This window comes from Poeciliopsis prolifica, unplaced genomic scaffold, assembly GCF_027474105.1.
Source record: "Poeciliopsis prolifica strain line A6 unplaced genomic scaffold, Auburn_PproV2 SCAFFOLD082, whole genome shotgun sequence".
Taxonomy (NCBI): Eukaryota; Metazoa; Chordata; class Actinopteri; order Cyprinodontiformes; family Poeciliidae; genus Poeciliopsis; species Poeciliopsis prolifica.
Genome location: NW_026562457.1, coordinates 643,282 through 663,706, shown reverse-complemented (window position 1 = coordinate 663,706; position 20,425 = coordinate 643,282). Strand labels below are relative to the sequence as shown.

Sequence of the window (20,425 nt, the reverse complement as noted above, 5' to 3'; positions counted from 1 at the left end):
ACAAAAAATACAGAAAAAACACAAAAAACAGAAAAACCACAAAAAAACAGAAAAAACACAAAAAACACAAAAACAGAAAAATCACAAAAAATACAGAAAAAACACAAAAAACAGAAAAACCACAAAAAAAGAAAAAACAGAAAAAACACAAAAAATACAGAAAAAACACAAAAAACTGAAAAACCACAAAAAAAAACAGAAAAAACACAAAAAACAGAAAAACCACAAAAAAAAAAAAACAGAAAAAACCACAAAAAAGAAAAAACACAAAAAATACAGAAAAAACACAAAAAACACAGAAAAACCAGAAAAAAACACAAAAAACAGAAAAAATACAGAAAAAACACAAAAAACAGAAAAACCACAAAAAACAGAAAAAACACAAAAAACAGAAAAAATACAGAAAAAACACAAAAAACAGAAAAACCACAAAAAAAACAAAAAAAACACAAAAAACACAGAAAAAACACAAAAAACAGAAAAACACAAAAAAACACAGAAAAACCACAAAAAACAGAAAAAACACAAAAAATACAGAAAAAAACACAAAAAACACAGAAAAACCAGAAAAAACACAAAAAAAACACAAAAACCACAAAAAAACAGAAAAAATACAAAAAACACAAAAAACACACAAAAACCACAAAAAACACACACAAAAAAACACAAAAAACACAGAAAAACCACAAAAATCACAAAAAAACCACAAAAAACACAAAAAACACAGAAAAAAACACAAAAAACAGAGAAAAATGCAACGAAAACAGCAGGAAAATGAAAGAGAAACAATCCCAAAGATGATGATTTTGTTCATTTTCATCTTTAGTCAGAAAACTGACGGGTTATTGATTCTAAATTTCCACATGAAGAACTTTTAAATGATCAGAGCAAACAGAACCAGGCTCCTGCTGCCCCTACAGGCCAGGGGGTTACATGTCGCTATTCCCCAGATATCGCTGATAATGACTTAAAAATATTATACTCTGAATTTTTTCAACAATTGTTCTGCATTTCTTTGGCCCAAACATAATAACTTTAGTTTGACTAATTTTAATAATTATTGCATCATTATTATTATTCTAACTGTACTATAAAAACTCAGTCTGGCCCTAAAACTCACAAAAACAGAAATCTTTGTTTTAATAATTGTGTTCATCTTTAAAAACATTGTTTAGTTTCCGTTTGTCCACCAGGGGGCAGCAGAACTGAGCGTCTTTAAATGTGTCTGTGTGAGAAAGCGGGAGCCAAACCAGCCAAAGAAAGGATGCATGCATGATTGTGCAGGCAAATGTGTGTATTTGTGAGGCTGCCAGCCTTGTTTGTATGCCAGTCCTGACAAAAGCTCCATCCAGCCGTGCAGCAGAGGGCTGCTTGTTCCCAGAGACCCTCAGAGCTCCAGGATAGCCAGTCCAGACCGGGACCCGGACCTGAGCTCGCCGCCCTGCCCACCGCCTCCTGGAGCTCCGGTTGGATTCCCATGGATGAGAAACACAGACAGGAGCATCTGAAGTGAGACAGTTTGGAGAGGAGGAAACTTCTCGGCTGGATGTCCAAACACACGACACAAGTTGTGCTCAGTTTGGAAAACTCAACTTCAGCTCTCAACCTTTGCATCTGGGATCGGAATATTTTCATTGGACCAATCTTGGAGGAAGACAGTTGGTAACTTCCAAACTCAGGCTGATCATTTTATCCAGAGTTTCAGAAGCGTCTCGGATTCTCCTGGTTCATCAGATTGTTGGGCTTCGATTCCCAGAAACAGACTAAATTCAAGTTCTGGTTTTCGTTGGAAGTGGATTTTTTAAACTTGGAGGTCATGGCTCCATCATTTGTGTTTCTGCTCTGTCTTTACCTCCCGCTGCAGTTCATTCAGGCAAAGACTGTTGAGCAACAGGACAAGCAACAGAGCAACGCCCAGCAATCCCCCGACAGCGTCCAGCTGGAGGTTCTTCACCTGAAGGGCGGGACGCAGTTAAAGGCTGCAGACGATGCCGCAAACCCTGAGCACAGCCCCCCTGTACCCGACATGGTGGACCTGGACCTGGACCGCCGGGTCCGCCTGGACCGCCGGGTCCGCGGTGCAGACGAGGATGAGCAGCAGTCCACTTTCAGCCACTCCTTTGAGAACGAGTGGGTGACGATGCCTCAACTCACAGAGTTCAGCAACACAACCAGGGTGGAACTGAGCCACAGAGACGAGGTCAACCTCCAGGCAAACACCTCCAACCCCGACGACCAGAGTCCCTTCAACCCGTTCTACCCCGCTGGCGGAGAGCTCCTACGTGGCCTATGTGGTTCTGCTCCTGGCCGGCCTGGTGCTGGCCGTGGGCGTGGTGGCCAACATGGCGGTCATGTGTGTGGTTTGGAACAACTACTACATGAGGTCTGCCTGGAACTACCTCCTGGCCAGCATAGCATTCTGGGACTTCCTGGTCCTGGTGGTCTGCCTTCCAGTGGTGGCGCTCAACCACCTGACCCACCGGAGGATCCTGGGTGACGTCACCTGCCGCCTGGTGCCGTACATGGAGGTAGGGGGCCGTGTACGACACAGGAATTATTATTATACTGGTGGTGAAGCTACGATACATATCGCAATAAAGATGTGAACAATATCAATAGATTATACATCCGATAGAATTAAAATCATTTGATAATAATTGAGAAAGGCTTCAGCTGCTCAACCTCTCACAGTTAGCCAAGCTGGGGGCATCAAATAACTCACTCACTCTGCGGATACCTAGCAACGACCTGTTGCGTAACATGCGCAGCAGCAGTTTCATGTTGTACCCAACAGACTGTTGCGTGTGCAATGTGGACGTCAGCACAGGAAGCTACATTCACTGAAAAATTCTGATCCTCGACTCATCAACGTGTCGCTTGTTCTTCCATATTCCTCAGCATTAATGTAACTGATTAATTTATTCAACAGACTCGTGATCCACAACATACACGAATATAAAATACAAGGAAAAAAAATTAGGTAAAAAATAAAATAGATTAAACTGATAAGTTATGATAAGTTAGTGTAAAAACACAGAAAATTCAGTTTAATCAGCAATAATTCTGCTGCCAATAACAAAACCAGAACTTCCTGAACCCAAATGGAACCAAGCAGCATACTGGGTTCTGGAGGGAGAGGGGTGCCGGTACCGGCAGCAAATCCAGGACTGGGAGTCATGAACAGAGGCGGAGCGAGAAAACCTTCACAGGGGCCCAACAACTGACCGGCGCCAGAGATTTGATGATGGTGAAACTGAAGCTTTCAGACAGGAAAGCTGCGAGTCCCAGAAGCTCCGGAAAGAAAGAGCAAGAAAATTCCCAAAGGTTCTAGTAAAATTCCCAGGAACCTCAGGAAAGCAACCTGTACTTTCTGGAAAAGAGCCATAAGTTTTGGGATATCAAACTTTAAATTCTGAGAATCAACCTGTAGGTTTGAGAAAGTTACCTGTGCGTTATGAAAAACGCCTCAGATTTACTGAATGTAAAGAGTAAACTGAGAAGGAAACCTGCAACTTCCAAACACTACTGGGAAGAATCGTGTAAGATCTGGGAAGGCAAAACGTAAATTTCAGGAAAGTGACTTTAAATCCTGGAGTTTCTGAACTTTTCCAGTTCCCTTTCTGAACTGGAAAAGTAGCAGGTGAGTCGATCCTGCATTCAGTTCAGTGCCAGGCAGCAGCAGCTGCTGCAGCAGCTGCTGCTGCTGCAGCAACTCTGAGGAAAGCATGAAGAACCTCAAAGTCTCTGAGAAACTGAAGAGGTTCTGGAGAGAACATGTTTAAAACATGTAGAGAACATGTAGAGAACATGTTTAAAACATGTAGAGAACATGTTTAAAACACAAAAGTTCCTGGATGTGACCCGTATTCATGTCCTGTTGCAGTCGGTCGTCCTGCTGCAGTCGTCCTGCTGCAGTCGTCCTGCTGCAGTCGTCCTGCTGCAGTCGTCCTTGTTTGGCTGAAACAAAGTTGGTTTGGAAACTTTAGGTTTGTAAGGGGAGCTTCATGCAGAGCTGCTGGAAAAACCAACATTCATTTTTTTAAGTGTTTCACTAATTTGATACTAAATTGATTTTGTGTCCAAAGTCTGAAAAAAAACAGTGACTGGTTTTAAATGTCTCCTTGGGTTGGGAGACCCGGTTTGACCCAGTTTGACCCGGTTTGATCTGGTTTGACCCAGTTTGACCCGGTTTGATCTGGTTTGACCCAGTTTGACCTGGCCCGGTTTGACCTGTTTGACCCAGTTTGATCTGGTTTGACCCAGTTTGACCTGGTTTGATCTGGTTTGACCCAGTTTGACCCGGTTTGATCTGGTTTGACCCAGTTTGACCCGGTTTGATCTGGTTTGACCCAGTTTGACCCGGTTTGATCTGGTTTGACCCAGTTTGACCCGGTTTGATCTGGTTTGACCCAGTTTGACCTGGCCCGGTTTGACCTGTTTGACCCAGTTTGATCTGGTTTGACCCAGTTTGACCTGGTTTGATCTGGTTTGACCCAGTTTGACCCGGTTTGATCTGGTTTGACCCAGTTTGACCCGGTTTGATCTGGTTTGACCCAGTTTGACCCGGTTTGATCTGGTTTGACCCGGCCCGGTTTGACCTGTTTGACCCTGTTTGACCCAGTTTGACCCGGTTTGACCTGGCCCGGTTTGACCCGGCCCGGTCGTGGGGCTGACCTGGGTGGTGCTGCAGGTGGAGAAGCTTCATGGTGGAGAGTTTCTGCCAGGCGATTTTCTCCTCAGGTATTTTGGGTTTCTGGGTTTCTGCTCACTAAAATGAGGGTTTTCAATATGAAACATTAAAGATGTGGATAAATATGCAGATCAGATTTGATCTGGACCAGAGATGTGGAAATATGCAGCAAACAGCACCGACTCATTCACCTCCAGTTTCCTCCAGAGGATTATAAGCCTGGCGGGCCACCAGGCTTCCTTTTTTTCCACTTTTGTCATCAGAACCTGCTGGGCTGCTGGTGAACTGCACCAGAACTCTTTACCAGAGTCCAACGCTCTCCTTGTGCCTGCAGATAGCGTCGCTCGGTATCACCTCCTTCACGCTGTGCGCCCTGGGGATCGACCGGTTCCACTCCGCCACCTCCTCGCCCAGCAGGAGGCCCGGCGGGTGGAGCGCTGCCGCTCCGTCCTGCTGAAGATGCTGCTGGTTTGGCTCTCGGCGCTGCTGCTGTCCGGCCCAGAAATCTTCCTGTGGCAGCTGAGCCGGGCGGTGTCTCCGTCCACCGGGAGGCTGGTCGACACCTGCACCATCACCCCGTCCTCCCCGCTGTCCCTGTACCTGCCCGACTCCCTCCACTCCTGCTCCTCAGGTACCACCAGGTGAGCTTCTGGCAGCCCAGTGAAGTGGATCAGAACACGATGGTTCTGTCCGCAGGCGGTGCCGAGTCTCCCGTCTCATCTCTGTTTCAGGGTCGCATGTGGTGGTGCTTCGGCTGCTACTTCTGCCTCCCGGTCCTCTTCACCGTCCTCTGCCAGATGGCCACTCGCAACGTCAACAGCGACTCCAGCTCTGCCCACAAGCATCGGAACCACGACGACCGCGCCAACAGCCAGAAGCGCCAGCAGCACCAGGCGGTGGAGCGGCAGCTGAACTGCACCCTGCTGGCGCTGGCAGTGCTTTATGGGATGTGCGCTCTGCCGGAACACGTCTGCAACATCACCCTGGTCCACACGCATGTCACCGTCTCTGAGGGCACGGCGGCCATTCTGCTGCTGCTACATCACTTCCTGTTGTTCCTGAAATGCGCAGCGACGCCGGTGCTGCTGTGTCTGTGTAAGGTGGGTCAGAGTTCAGACTGGGGGCGTCTGAGACACGATCAACACCAAAACATCACGTCCACAAGACATGAATCCGGTCCAGATGTCCAGCTGTTCGTCTCTCCTTCACTGCAGCTGATCATCTGAGAAAGATGAACAATTTTAGGACAAAAGATAAAAAATACTCAATTAATGTCTGAGAGCAAAGACCTGACAGGACGTGGGGTTTCAGGAGATCTAATCATTTCATCTTGGTGGGAATCCACTTCACTCTTCACTCATAAAATGAGCCAAAAGTCCAATTTAACTTCGATCCGATTCTTAGGGATTCCATGCATCTGCAATCAGATATTATTCCAGACTCAGATTTCACAAAGAATCACAATATTAGAGCTCAGATTTTAACTATGTTGAAGCATCTTTATTATCATTTCACATGAACAGCATCACTAACAGCACAAACTGCTGGAAGGTTTCCAAATGACTAACCCTAACCCAAATCCAGAACCTTAGTTATAAAACATATTTTTCTAAAGTTTCACTTCCTGTTGCAGCAGCATAAATAATGTCTCCTTGGGAAACTTTCTTCCTCTCTGTTCCTGTTTGAAAGCTGCATTGATTGTTAAATCAGAGCTCAGCTGACATCTCGTTAGCAGCAGGTTCCCACCACTCAGTGCTGCCAGTTGGTTCTGACTTGTGGCGACTGGACCAGACTTTCAGCCAATCACAGACGGTTGAGCATTGATCGTCCAATCCCAGCTGACCTGTTGGTGCTTTCCTGGTTCAGACAGATTTCATGTGTGTTTCAGGCTCTTGGTCAGGCCTTCATGGACTGCTGCTGCTGCTGCTGTCAGGAGTGCCAGCCAACCACGGCCCCGGACTCACCAGGCTCCGCCCAGGTCAAACTGAAGGCAGCCAATGAGACGTCCATCTTCTTTGACAAGGCAAAAGACACGACGGCCATCTTGTCCATCTCCAGCTAGAGTCACATGCTCCTCTGCAGCTGTGGCTCCGTGCATCAGTCTCCTCCTGGATGTCAGTCATCTCTTAGAAATAACTGCAGGTTTCCTTCCTTCCTTCCGTCTGTTAACTCTGCACTTCTTCTTTTGCTCTCTACATGATCTATCCATCTTCTTCCATTACCTGTCTTCCTGTGCACATCTTTTCAGCCAGACCACTGTTTGTTTGGGACACTGCAGCTTCCTGTCTGTACAGGAACTAATGTTCAATCGGTTAGAAAAGCTGCTGCTGAGACCTGTGCTGACAGCAGGAACCTGTTCCAGGACTCTGAAGAGACTCGCAGAAGGAAACCCGACCACCTCTGTAGATCCAAGCTGTGAAGTTATATTTCGTTCTTACTGAGAGTAATTTAAGCTAAATCAAAGCTGTAGTTTCTATGAATGTTTAGCTGGCAGAGAAACCTGAAGGTCTGCTGCTACGACCAGCTGGCTGATCACTAAAAACCCAAACATGATCGATCAGTTCATGAGGCGCCAAGTGTGGAATAACAAAATAAAACAGCAGGAATTTGAGTTATTGAGCCGGTCATATTTTTACTGTGTTGTTAAAGCTAAATATTTAGACTCCAAGATCAATATTTAGCTCACTAAATAATGTCTGTAAATATTTGATAGAAATGTTTAGCTTCCAGTTTTAGTTCACTTGGAAGCTAAATATTTAGCTAACAACTTAATAATTAGTTTAGTTTCCAAACTAAATATTCAGATCTAAATATTTAACTAATACTAAATAATTTACAATGACCCAGTCAGCCCAGTTTTTCCATGTTCTGGTGTTCAGAACCAGGCTGGACCCAGTCGGTTCTGGTGTTCAGAACCAGGCGGTTCTGGTGTTCAGAACCAGGCTGGACCCAGGCGGTTCTGGTGTTCAGAACCAGGCGGTTCTGGTGTTCAGAACCAGTCGGTTCTGGTTCTGGTGCGCAGCAGCAGCCCAGCAGGGGGTTCCCTGAGCCTGTTGAATGTGTTCTGGTTTTTACTGCAGGTGTTTCTTTAAAGGTTGTGCTGATAATGAAGCTACTAATCTGAGCTAAAGAGACGAGATGTTGATGAAGAACATGGAGGAAGATGAGGAAGATGAGGATCCGGGTCACACAGTGTAGATTAAAGTGTATTAATGTTCCTAAACCAGAATGTCTAGAACATGAAGGAACAGCAGATAGAAGTTCAACTAATCCCAGAAAACAGGATGCAGATTTTATGTGACATGGATGATTGTGCCTTTGTAATATTCTGTGTTTTAATGTTAAATTTCTGAAATTACAACATGTTTGTCAGGTTTGTGTGTTTGTGTCTCTATCAGAACCAGCATCAGAAGATCTGCATGAAGATCTTAAAAATGCTTTAAAGAGCATCGAAATAAAACCTTCCTACTGGTTTCAGGATGAGATGAATGATATGAAAACTGCCTCAGACCAAACTGGATCGTTTAATACAGCAACAGATTTACAACAGAACAATTAATATGGCCTAATCAAAGTCCAAATTGCAACCTGATTAGAATTCAGTTGTTAGAGCTTCAATGGAGGAGAAATAACTTAAATGAATTGAGGAAGTGAACACTCTGCTGCTGATCCGCTAATGAGCTGCTAACAGCAAAGCTAATTTTTATTTAGCATCACTGATATCTTTGAAAACATTTGAGACTCTCACTTTCCCCTAAATGAATTTATTAGTTTGTCTGTTTTGTAAACTTCCAGTTGAATAAAGTTCAGCATTTAACATAGTTTTTTAAATTCATGCTGCTGTTTGAAGTGGATCAAATCTGTTTCAGTAAAAGTCCTTCATGCTTTCTGACCAAACGCTACTGGGCTAAATCAGAACAACGTTAGCAAAACTAAAAAACTGAACCATGAGAGAAAGATCTGATTCAGATCAGAAATAGATCTCCAGACCATTTCTGAAGTTCAACGTTGGTAACTACAGTTAAATTTAGAACCTTAGCTTCTGCTAAACACCATGTTGATACGCTGCTATAGCATTAGCAGAACCAAGCTTTATGATAGCTGCGTTACAGTTAGCATAGCTAACGCTTTAATAAGCAAAGCTGAACCATGATGAAAATCAACATGGTTGAATTTATCGCTTTAGCATTAGCTATGCTATATCTAAACGCTAGTTAGCTCTGCTAACGCTGCTATTGTCTGCAATTAATGCTGTAGCGTTAGCAGAGCTAATGTCTGTAATTAATGCTGTAGCATTAGCAGAGCTAATGTCTGTAATTAATGCTGTAGCATTAGCAGAGCTAATGTCTGTAATTAATGCTGTAGCATTAGCAGAGCTAATGTCTGTAATTAATGCTGTAGCATTAGCAGAGCTAATGTCTGTAATTAATGCTGTAGCGTTAGCAGAGCTAATGTCTGTAATTAATGCTGTAGCATTAGCGCAGCTAACCGTTTAGGAGATTCGGCCTCTGCTGGTGGGAATTGGACCAGAGGTCTAGAACATGAACCAGTTCAAATGTTTTCACCTGTTCATGTAAAACATGGAGTCTGCATGGTGACCATGTTCTGGTTTTCACGGTTCTGATGGGTTCTTCAGACCCGCGGGTCGGTTAGGAGTTTCTGCTCAGCATATCAATGACCTCACTGCTGACCGGTCTCCAGGGAAACCGCTCCAAATTCACCCAAACCGACTCTCAGTTGTTAATTTAGAAACTTCAACGATTTTCTGATCAGCGCCAGTCTCTTCCCTTGTTGGCCTGGCAACCCATGAAGAGGATTGAAAAGCGGGACATTTTCTGTCCTCTGGAGGGACAGACACAGAAAGGAGGCTGAAGGAGGGAGTCAAAGCTTCAAACTGTTTATCGGCTCCAGACGTTCAAACCGAAGCTGCTCAAAACACACCTGTTGAAATCAGGTAAAGTCTGATCAGCGTCCAGTCGATCTGCAGCAGCGGTGCGGTGCAGCGGTGCGGTGCAGCGGTGCAGCTGCAGCGGTGCGGTGCAGCGGTGCAGCTGCAGCGGTGCGCTGCAGCGGTGCAGGTGCAGCTGCAGCGGTGCGCTGCAGCTGCAGCGGTGCAGCTGCAGCGGTGCGGTGCAGCTGCACCGCACCGCTGCAGCGGTGCAGGTGCAGCTGCAGCGGTGCAGGTGCAGCTGCAGCGGTGCGCTGCAGCTGCAGCGGTGCAGCTGCAGCGGTGCAGGTGCAGCTGCAGCGGTGCGCTGCAGCGGTGCGGTGCAGCTGCAGCGGTGCGGTGCAGCTGCAGCGGTGCGGTGCAGCTGCAGCGGTGCGCTAACCAGACGTTCACTCAGCTCAGATGAGAGAAGAGACACATCGAAACTGCAGGCAGAATCACAGACGTTAAAGGGCCGGTATCATGTAAAATATACGTTTATGATCTTTCCATCATGTGATCATGTTTCCTCATCTAAATCACAGCTGGAGTTGCCTTGATTCATGTATGCATGTTTCAGAAACCCTTTCATTTCCATGTTGAAACGCCTGGGTGGACCTAGCCCCGCCCACTCAGCCCCTTCAGACTAGCCAGCAGCAATTAGCAAACATCTGCTGACCTCATCAACAGAGCTACTTCAGAAAGTTTTTAAAGAGACAGAGGCCCAAATTCAAGGTGTTAATTCAGGAAGTCAAATTTCCTTGAAGTCATATTTAATATATTTAACATTTTTATAACTGAAGTAACAGAGTTAGTTTGTTGTACTTTAAATGGATTATGTGTCTGGAAACATGATCCTGCCTCATTTCCTAGTCGGTCGGGTCAGATCGGGTCAGATCGGATCGGATCGGGTCGGATCGGGTCTTTGAGGTGTTGGAGGTTTTCCTGGACACATTGATGGAGCCGACTCCACCTGCTGATCATTAAAGCTGATTTTAGCTGCTGAATGGGGGCAGATGAGGAGGAGGAGGAGGAGGTGATTGATGCAGAGCTGGAGGAACAGAGTGTTTCAGGCGGCGCTGCCGTTGTTCTCATTAGTAGTGATGAGAGCTCGCCCCGAACAGACCGCCTCTGTTCGCTAATGAACGCACACACTGAGGCGACTAGACCTCCATTGGTCATACAACAGCGTCTCTGGGCCCGACTGGACGGGAACCAACTTCAGGCCTGCGCTTGTGTAACACTGAGGTCACAGGTTCGAATCCCACGTCGTTCAAGGTGGGGCTGACTCTGCATCCAGATCATGCTGAGGGTAAAAACACGTTTCATGAGTAACTGGGTTTGATCTGAACTTTAAAAAGAAGAAAAGTTCTTTACAGTCCAGCTGGACAGGAAGTGAGGAAACATTTTTCACGCTGGTCTTGCAGCAGGAAGGTTTGAATCCCAGCCTGGCGTCTGCAGTTTGGATGCTTGGTTTCTCTCCGCTTCCTGCCAAACACGACTGTCGTTCTAACTGGTCTGCAGGTTTGGCTTCATGCATGTTTGAGTCCCGTGTCTCTGTGATGAGTTGGTCTGGGGTCTCCCTGGCACCGGCCCCCATCAGGGACATGCGGGCGTAGATCATGGCGGGGCGGAGGGTCAGCAGTCTGCTCACAGTAAGACGACAGTAACAACACGCTGCGTTGTCCTGCGCTTTCAGACACACTGGACCCGACTAGTCAGGCTTCAGGACTCCTGCATCTTTTGTAGAAAAATATTCTTAAATAACTCGACTCAATGCAGCTTGACTCGGCTGATGTTCTCAAAGCAGCCAATCCAGGAGCTTCCTTCATTTCTTTGGTACCGTTTGAATGAACCACTTTGGGTTCTGTCCATGTTTTCACGCTCTGATCAGGTTCAGACTGGACACCAGACCCGTTAAGGTCTCCATTTGTTATTCTGCCTGGCAAAGCAGAGAGGCGCTATTTATGGATCAAAATCAAAAATAGATTTTTAATTGAATCATAAGATGGTAAAAGAGTCCCAGACCTTTCAGAAAGGTTCTGGTGAGTTAGCATCCTTAAAATAAATAAAACTGAGGTATGTGCACCAGAAACCAAAATATCTAAGATTTAGTGTTTTTGCAGTGAATGAATCAGTAGGAACCATGACCAATGGTTCGGTCCAAACGACTTGATGCTTCTCCACAGAACCTTTAAGAGCCTGGAAGAACAAAACATCCTGTGAAAAAGTTCTGGTTCTGCTCTGAAAGTGAGAAAAAGCAAACAACATCCCAGCACAAGCTCAGATGTGGATCAGAACCTTTGGACGGTTCTGGATGGACGATGAACTTCATGAGAAAATCGTCTCCAGAGACTCGAACTCACCGTGTGAAACGTCTGATATGAAGAAGCTCTTGTCTGGAAAACTGTGTTTCCCTCTTATGAGTGAATGAGCTGCTCTCCGTGTGTGTGTGTGTGTGTGTGTGTGTGTGTGTGTGTGTGTGTGTGTGTGTGTGTGTGTGTGAGAACAACAAACTAATCTGACCTGAATGTGTTACGTGCGCGCCAACGTGAACGCTCCCTGAAAACCGGGAGCACAATGTCTCTTTTGTTCAGTGAGAAAACTGATGAGGAGTGAAGAGGGGGGATGCTGTTGCCATGGCAGCGTGCTGCGGCGGGGGGGGGATCACCTCACACTGTAGACAGGAAACACTGAGGCCTGCGCCATTGTTGGTCACACACTTCACACTGGGAAAGAGAGGCCGAGTCCTCCAGAGGACGGACGGTTTGTCAGTGCGCTCACGTCCCACCAGCGGCTCTCTGCTTTCACCGTCTTCTGGTTTTGTCCGTTCGCCTTTGAGTCGATGAGAAAGCTGCAGACTCGTCTTTCTTTCCTCTAAACTGTCTCTGATCCTCCAGAATGAGACTCTAAACGGGACAAGAGGAAGTCTGATTCAGACGGTTCACACAAACTCCAAGAAAATCCACAAAAATTCATGAAAATAAACAGCATTGAAGTCAGACGGAGCTGCAGTTCCACACAATAAACATGATTTTGATGTATTTTACCAGTTTGTTGGACTTTTAGGAGTGAAAACCTGCTGAAAGGTTTCCTGTAAGCCAGATCTGACCTTCTGCAGGTGGCGCCCCCTGCAGCAGCTCACCTGTAATTACTGCCACAGGTTCTGTCTCTGCTGCTGCTCAGGTCTCTGACACACACACACACACACACACACACACACACACACACACACCTCCACACACACACACACACACACACACACACACACACACACACACACACCTCCACACACACACACACACACACACACACACACTCCACACACACACACCCACACACACACACACACACACACACCTCCAGAATCTCTGTGAGCATGTGCTGCCCCCTGCTGCCTCTCCAGTGGAACTGCAACTCAGATGCTGAAAGCAGCAAAAAAACAGGAAATGAGTCAGAGTGGAAATAATAAACATTATTAGGATATTAAATAGTTTCTTTGTAGAAAGATGTATAGAAATAATTTCTAACTTGACGAGCAGCAGCAGTGAAGCTCATTTCTTTCCTCGTGGCATTTTGTCGAAACGTTTGTTTGCTTCTACAAACTGCAGCTGCTGCCGTCCAAAAGCAGAGGCAACCGTTGCCGACGTCTGTCAACGTGTTGCTGCGTTTTATGTTGCAGAGCAGCAGAGCAGCTGGACATGCCGACTGACAACCACTCACCTGAGGAAGGCCTCAGCCTGAACCATCGCAGAGAGAAGAACAAAAACTGTTCAGAAACCAGAGAATATTTTCCCTCCATACTCATCCTGAAAATCCTGAAGATTTCCGGGTTGGAAGCCTGAATGATTCCCAAATCTTTTCCAGATTTCAACCTTAAACCTCGTCAAGAAGCAACTTACATGAGTTCATCGGCCCTCGTCTTCACTCGTCCATAAATTACCTACAAATATTTGAAGATACGCTGAATGTTGATGTTTTATTAAAGGGTCACATTTTATTCCAGCTTTTCTCTATTTTCCCATCCAACTAGAGACTTTATCATGTAAAAGCAGATAAATGTTCTGATCGCCGTCGTTCTGAACTCTGTGCCACCAGTCACCATGACAACACCAGCAAATTATTTAATGAATTTCTGCAACATGAGAAGAATTCAATGGTGGGGAGGTCTCTGCTCGGCCCGAATGTTAAAACACACCTGACCAGAACACTGACTTTCTGTTTGCTACATATTTAAAGTGTTTTTCACTGATCTGAAGAGGATTTTCCTAAATATTTCAGGGAGAGAAAATCAGTGGCGCAGCCAGTGGGGTGACATTTGCCACCCCTCTGGAAATGGTCATTTTGAAATACAATACTTATGAGATCGGCAAAGATTTGCCAGGAAAACTGTAATTTCCGACTGTCCCTGAAGGCAGCCCGATGCAGTCGCAGCCTACATGCTGCTCACTGACGCTGCTGTTCAAATCAAAACCAGCAGAAACATTTTCTGGAAGAAGTTAAATAAATAAATAGCAGAAAAGATATTTAGTCTGTTTGAGTTTAAATTAAAAATTTAATATGTGATTATGCTTGATTTAGTTCAACATGATGCAGATGTTTCATGAGATCACATGACACCGCTGGTCCAATCAATTCATAAAACAATAAAAAACAACAATAATATAAAACAAACATGAATAAAAATCTAATTCCAGACAGAAACGTTTGTCCTTCAGGTAGAGTACCACACATCAGGGTTAGGGCACCAGTAGATTATTAACATTAATCTTCTCATTAATATCTTACAAAACCAAAAACAACAGTGCAATAATAAAAAGGTTTGAACGGCTCGCAGAGCGGGAGGAAGAGACGGAGAAGCAGAACCAAAACGGACTGGAGGAGACGGGAGGACAAGCGGCAGGACGGTGGAGGATGGAGGGATGAAGAGGAGGAAGAAGGGAAGGGAGGACAGGATGGTTTCAGGTTGTTAAAAGGTTTTTAGATTCTGATCCAACATGGCTGCCAACGTGAAGTCTGGGAGGTTAAAACGGGCCGACGGTTCTGGTTCTTCTGAAACGGATCTGAATCTGTCTGATGGATCATCTGTAACTCTGACGGTTTCACCAATCGCAGCGTCTCCTCTCTCCGTTCGACAAACGCTGAGCTTCATTTACTGCCGAGTCACCAGAGACGATGCGAGTCTGGTGGGTTCATCGGCCCAGCGGGTCGGCTCGGCCCGGCGGGTCGGCTCGGCTCGGCCCAGCCCAGCGGCCCGGCCCAGCGGCCCGGCTCAGCTCAGCTCGGCCCAACCCAGCGGCTCGGCTCGGCCCGGCCCAGCGGCCCAACCCAGCGGCCCGGCCCGGCGGCTCGGCTCGGCCCGGCTCGGCCCAGTCTGGCGCTTCCTGCCATATTCCAGTCTCAACTCAGGCTGACTTGGATCGGCGCCGAGTGACACTGCATCAGGTTGAGAACTCTCTCTGATTGGTTGATGCTCTGCGTTCAGCTGCAAAACTTCAGGTTTTTGAAGCGTCGGCCATGTTGGATGTGCGAGCCGCTTGCTGTGAACGCAGCATCGTCCTGTAAACTACTTCAACTAAAGCCCAGCTGTCCTCTGTAATGTGCAGGAGGAAGCTGTGGTGCTGGTGTTCTGACCCGTTTCCACAGAAACCCAGCAGTTTTAACCGTGACCTCTGCGCCGCCGAAGCGAAGCGTCTCGGAGGAAGTTTGACCCGGATCCATCCCGGATGGAGGCGGATCAAAGCGTTTAAAGGAGGTCCGTTAAAGACAAACTTCGGCTTCGTTTGGTTCTGATTAAACTGAAATAAGTTGCTTCTGGATTTAAAGTGTTTCTAAAAAATGTTCCTGGAATAGAACCAGCAGCCTCAACATGAACTGTTGGAGGGCAGGGGTCACCTGGAGCTGAGGGTGAGGTCATGAGGAGACAAGAGGGAGGGAGGGAGGAGGGAAGGGGCGGGGTCAGGGCAGGTGGGCGTGGCCCGTCTGGGTCGGGTCGTCCCTCAGGAACTCCTCTTGGTCCTGGAGTGCTGGATCAGCCACTGCAGAGTGATGTCTGCAGACACAACAACATACCTAAACATCATCCAGCTGGTTTATTGTGTGCTTACAGACCAAAGGTCATGAGGTCATCAGCGTGAAAAGCTCAGACAGTAAAATATTATTATTATATGGTCAGTAAAATATTATTCTATAATAAATGTTTTCACCACAAAGACCAACAAAACCTGCAGGAAGCAGCAGGAAGTTCGTTGGTCCAGTTGTTTGGTCCGGACCAGATCCAGACTTTATTTTCTTTCTTTGGTTTGCTTTCACACTGAGCTTTTTGAAAGCGGATTAAAATATGTAAACAAAGTCACATGGGAGAAGATCAGTGCTCCTATTGGACAGAAATGAAGGAGGCGGGACCAAACACCTGGAACACATTTCCTGACTCGGCACATTTCTGCTAATGCGCTAACAGCAGAGCTAATGTTTCACTTGGTGCTTTAGCTAATTCAAAAACATTTAGGCACTTAGCCTCCTGCCTTTTCCCGCCACAATAAAATTAAACATATTTCATCTTATTTTGCTGAAATGTTTTCTATCTAGTGCTAAATAATAACAGGAACCACTTGGTTTGTGAACATTTAAGTTAATTTTACTTCTTCATGGAAAGCACATTGTGTAGATAAACGTGTGTGTGTGTGTATGTGTGTGTGTGTGTATGTGTGTGTGTGTGTGTGTGTGTGTGTGTGTGTGTGTGTGTGTGTGTGTGTGTGTGTGTGTGTTTACCAATGTTGTCTTTCTCCTTGCAGGAAATGGAGTAGCAGCAGATCTCTCTGTCCTGGATGGCCGACAGGTTCCTGAACACAACAACGACCCGAAACACTGAAACAGGCAGCAGAACAGCAGAGCCTGGAGCTCCAACTGGACCCCAGGGACCCACCGGGGACCAGGTCAGACCCGGGTCAGGACTTACATCCTCTCTATGAGCTCCTTCTCGTCCAGAGCGCCTGGCAGGTCCCGCTTGTTGCCCAGAACCAGAACCTGAGGACAGAGAGAAGGAGAACGGGTTGAATGCACCAGAACCAGAACCAGAACCAGAGCATGCAGGTAGAAAGCATTCAGTGCTGAGCGTTTGTGGATCAGGATGTGGGCCTGAGGGAAGCAGTCTGTCGTTTCAGGAAGTGAAGGTCGTACTTCAGAGAGTTTAAGTTTTATTTCTTGTGGTTCGATGATTCACATTTCGCTTGTTTACAGAAAACTGTGATGACATTTCCAGAAGAAGATCAGCATAAAAATAGTTTTTGCAAAAATAATGACAATAAAAAACATATAGTAAGTTTTGTGGCTGCTGGAGTTTAAAATATTTTTGGCCCACAAGTCAATAGTTTAAATAGCGCCGACTGCAAGATTTACGTATTATTGAGAAAGAAGAAAACTGTTGAAAAGAACCTCCAAAAAAGTCATAGAATCGATGAACTGACCAGATTTATCAGCCAGGTAAAAACTGATTCGATTTAAACACAACAGGTTCTATGCGTCCCTCTGGAGCCCACAGGGCCACATAAAGAGCTGTGGCCCGGGGGCCGGATCTGGACCCCGGGCCGTGAGTTTGACCCGTTCCGCTGAGCTCAGCTCTGGCTGCCTGGCGTTTCGGGTTTTCTCACAGGAATCCCCTGCAGCTGCGGTTTGTCCAGCAGGTTGTGCAGCTCGTTCTTGGAGGCTTCGATCTTCTCTGGATCGGCTGCGTCAACCATGTAGCTGCAGCAGGACGAAAACAAACGTCACAAACCAGAAGGAATCCAGACAGCCGCCGCGTCCTGACGACAAGTTAATCCTGAGAAAGATCCAAACTGAAGATACGAACCATGAATCCTCACAAAATGAAAACATGAATTTATTTTCTCATCATCTCATTTTATGACTTGGATTCTCAGAGGTAAAAATCTCCATAATCCAACTGGAATACAAGACACAGCAGAGGAACTGAGGGATTAGCAAACAGACACGAGGCCAGATTAGGATGAAGATGACAGGATTTGGATTAGGACATGGACAGACAGACCAGGTTACGATATGGAAGGACAGAAGGTCAGATTAGGATTAAGAGATTCACATGTGGATGAACTAAAGGTTGGATTAGAATTAGAATACAATTATGTCTGCAATATGGAAGGACATAGAGTCGAATTAGGATTAAGGATATTCACAAAAGACATTAGGATTAAACAAATCAGTCTTAAAATATGGACAGACGGCTAGATTAGGATTAGGACAGATCCAGATGTGGATGAAAATAAATTAGGATTAAAATAAAGAGAGACGGTTGGATTAAGACATGGATACGATCATATGGATGAATGTGATGTGGATTGGAACATGGATGGATTTATGGTTGGATTAGAATCAGAATCTGGACAGATTATGATGGAGATTAGATGCAGATAGACAGATGGATTACATATCAGTGGGAATATATGGGGCCTCTGCTGCTGCTGTGAGGAAACTCTGGTTCTGTTGGGCCTAGGGAGCCCCCCCCCCACTCTGCCGCCCGTGCCGCCGACTTACACGATGGCACTGACGCCCCGGCAGTAGCGTTCCCACATGCTCCTGAAGCGAGGCTGGCCGCCGATGTCCCACAGCTGGAGACACAGAGACGGATGTGAGAGGACAGAGCGGCACAGAGACACGCCGGGAATCGAACTACCAACCTTGATGGTGACGTTACCCTTGGTGATCTTCCTCATGTTGAAGCCCACTGTAGGTATCATGTCTTCGCTGAATTGACCCGACTGAAACACACACACACACACACACACACACACACACACACACACACACACACACACACACTCTGTCAAACAGCTGACACACACTGAACCGACTGATCAATCAGCAGCCTGACCTGCTGATCGATGTTTTCTGACTGAAGTGTCAGGTGACGTTTGTTACCCGGTGTCTGATTGCAGAGCTTTGCTGAGGCGGGTCAGATCGGTGGATAAGATCGGCTCCGTATGGACGCGCCGGCCGATAACCCGTCTCACCACACAAAGGAAATCTGGGCCGATTGATTCGCTGGCCCATAAATCGCTGCATGTCTACCTGAGACTGATGTTCAGGTAAGGCTGCTCTCACTCTGGATACATCTCTATGAAGCTCTGGTTTGTGTTTTCCTTCCACTAAACCTTCCGTTAATATGGTTGTAGGCCAATAAGCAATCAATCAATTAATCACCTGATAAATTAAAACTTTCCATTTGCATGATTTATTGTTTTTCGCTTTTTACCACAAACTGGATGATAAAAGTCTTCAGGCTGCCAGACATTTTTCCAGGACTTCATAATTCACTATATTTGTTGTTTTTATCATTTAGTTTGGATGTTTATAATATCCTTTAATTTCAATGATCACGAGACACTAAAGTTTACTGATATTTGTGTTCTTGCAAAAACGATCAATTATCAAGCTTCTTCATGTGATTAATTGATTTATTGGGCAGGTCTGTTTCTGCCTACTTCCTGCTGCCATTCGGGTTCAAGAGTTTCATCATTCGACAGGCGTGGAAACCTGTGAATTATAAATAATAGCAAAAACTAATCACAGTCATTTCTAGATGGAACAAAGATGATCATCACATCTTTCATGGCCCAAACAGAATTAATCTGTTTTAAAAGTATTTCATATTTAAATATTTGCTGTAATTTAGGATTTTTCTGGTTTTTCATTGGAACTAAATCTTTTGCTGTTTGATCCAGCAGCAGCCTCCAGATGTTCCCCTCCGCAGAACCAGGCGGGATGAACCCACGCAGATTCACCTGGAGGTGGAGGAACCCGAACCCGACCTGCTGGACTCCACCCGCCTGCCTCCAGCTGACCTCACCGCTGCAGGACAACAACGGACGCCGCCACATCCAGCAACACTCACCGCTATCACATTCACAAAGGTGGTCTTCCCGGAGTACTGCAACCCCACCAGGGTCAGCTCCATCTCCTCCTTCCAGAACAGAGCCTTGAACCAGTCCAGGAGTTTGTTGATCAGCGCGATCATGTCTGCGCTCCGTCCGCTACAGCTGCTCGGTTAGCTGCTAACTGGCTGCCCGGCCCGACGCTCCGCTTTCTGTGCCGCTGACAGCCGCTGAGACACCCGCAGCCGGTAAGAGGGAGAGCCACAGAGCCAAGCGGCCTCACATTCACTCTGGAGCTCCGGTAGCTCGGTGTTTTACTGCTTTAATACCCACCGAGTGGCTTTTCTCTGCTGTTTACTAGCTGCGCCTTTTCTTGCTAGCGCCGACAAGGAGGAAGCAACGCGCACGAATACATCCGGCGGAGCCCTTCAGAATAAAACACAGAGAAAATCTATTGTGTCAAAACTTACAATAAAATAAATTTTTTTACACTCAAACATAATGTACTTACTTATTTAATCAATCCGTGTAATCCTAATGTGTTGATTATTCAGCATAATATTCACTATTTAGCCTTTTCGGTGATTCCACATAAAGGGGTGAGTCAAAGTGCGGCAGTATTTCCGGTTTGGGTGGGTTGGTGGAGGAGGCTGAGGAGAGCAGAGCAAAGACAGGCAGAAACAGAAATGTAACGAGTTCTGAAACACTGACCTCTGTTGGTTCACTGCATGATTCCTGCGACAATCTGATGTTTTCTATTTATAGTCTGATCTGAACACAGAAGGTTTGGTTCCCATCAGGACATCATTAAATATGTTTGGCATTTTAAAATGTTGAGGTTTGGACCTCATAAAATCCTCCACATCAGGAATCATCAGAGACACGAAGGATCATTTAGAGCTGTGGCGTCAAACTCGTTTT

General features: G+C 46.0%; 1 protein-coding gene and 1 pseudogene across 1 annotated transcript; one reads left to right on the top strand and one right to left on the bottom strand.

Annotated features, from left to right (window-relative positions):
* Nucleotides 1–1,265: 1,265 nt before the first annotated feature.
* LOC129353003 (G-protein coupled receptor 37-like 1) lies at nt 1,266–8,066 on the top strand (annotated as a pseudogene).
* Nucleotides 8,067–14,152: 6,086 nt separating this feature from the next.
* Nucleotides 14,153–20,120, bottom strand: LOC129353008 (ADP-ribosylation factor-like protein 8A). Its single transcript, XM_055022221.1, has 8 exons — nt 20,016–20,120; nt 19,525–19,930; nt 18,311–18,391; nt 18,168–18,241; nt 17,267–17,360; nt 16,576–16,643; nt 16,389–16,459; nt 14,153–15,669 (listed from the first exon to the last, which is right to left on the bottom strand). Exons 2-8 carry the CDS (start codon nt 19,645–19,647, stop codon nt 15,617–15,619), a joined length of 564 nt encoding a protein of 187 aa, XP_054878196.1. The 5' UTR covers nt 19,648–19,930; nt 20,016–20,120; the 3' UTR covers nt 14,153–15,616.
* Nucleotides 20,121–20,425: the final 305 nt, after the last annotated feature.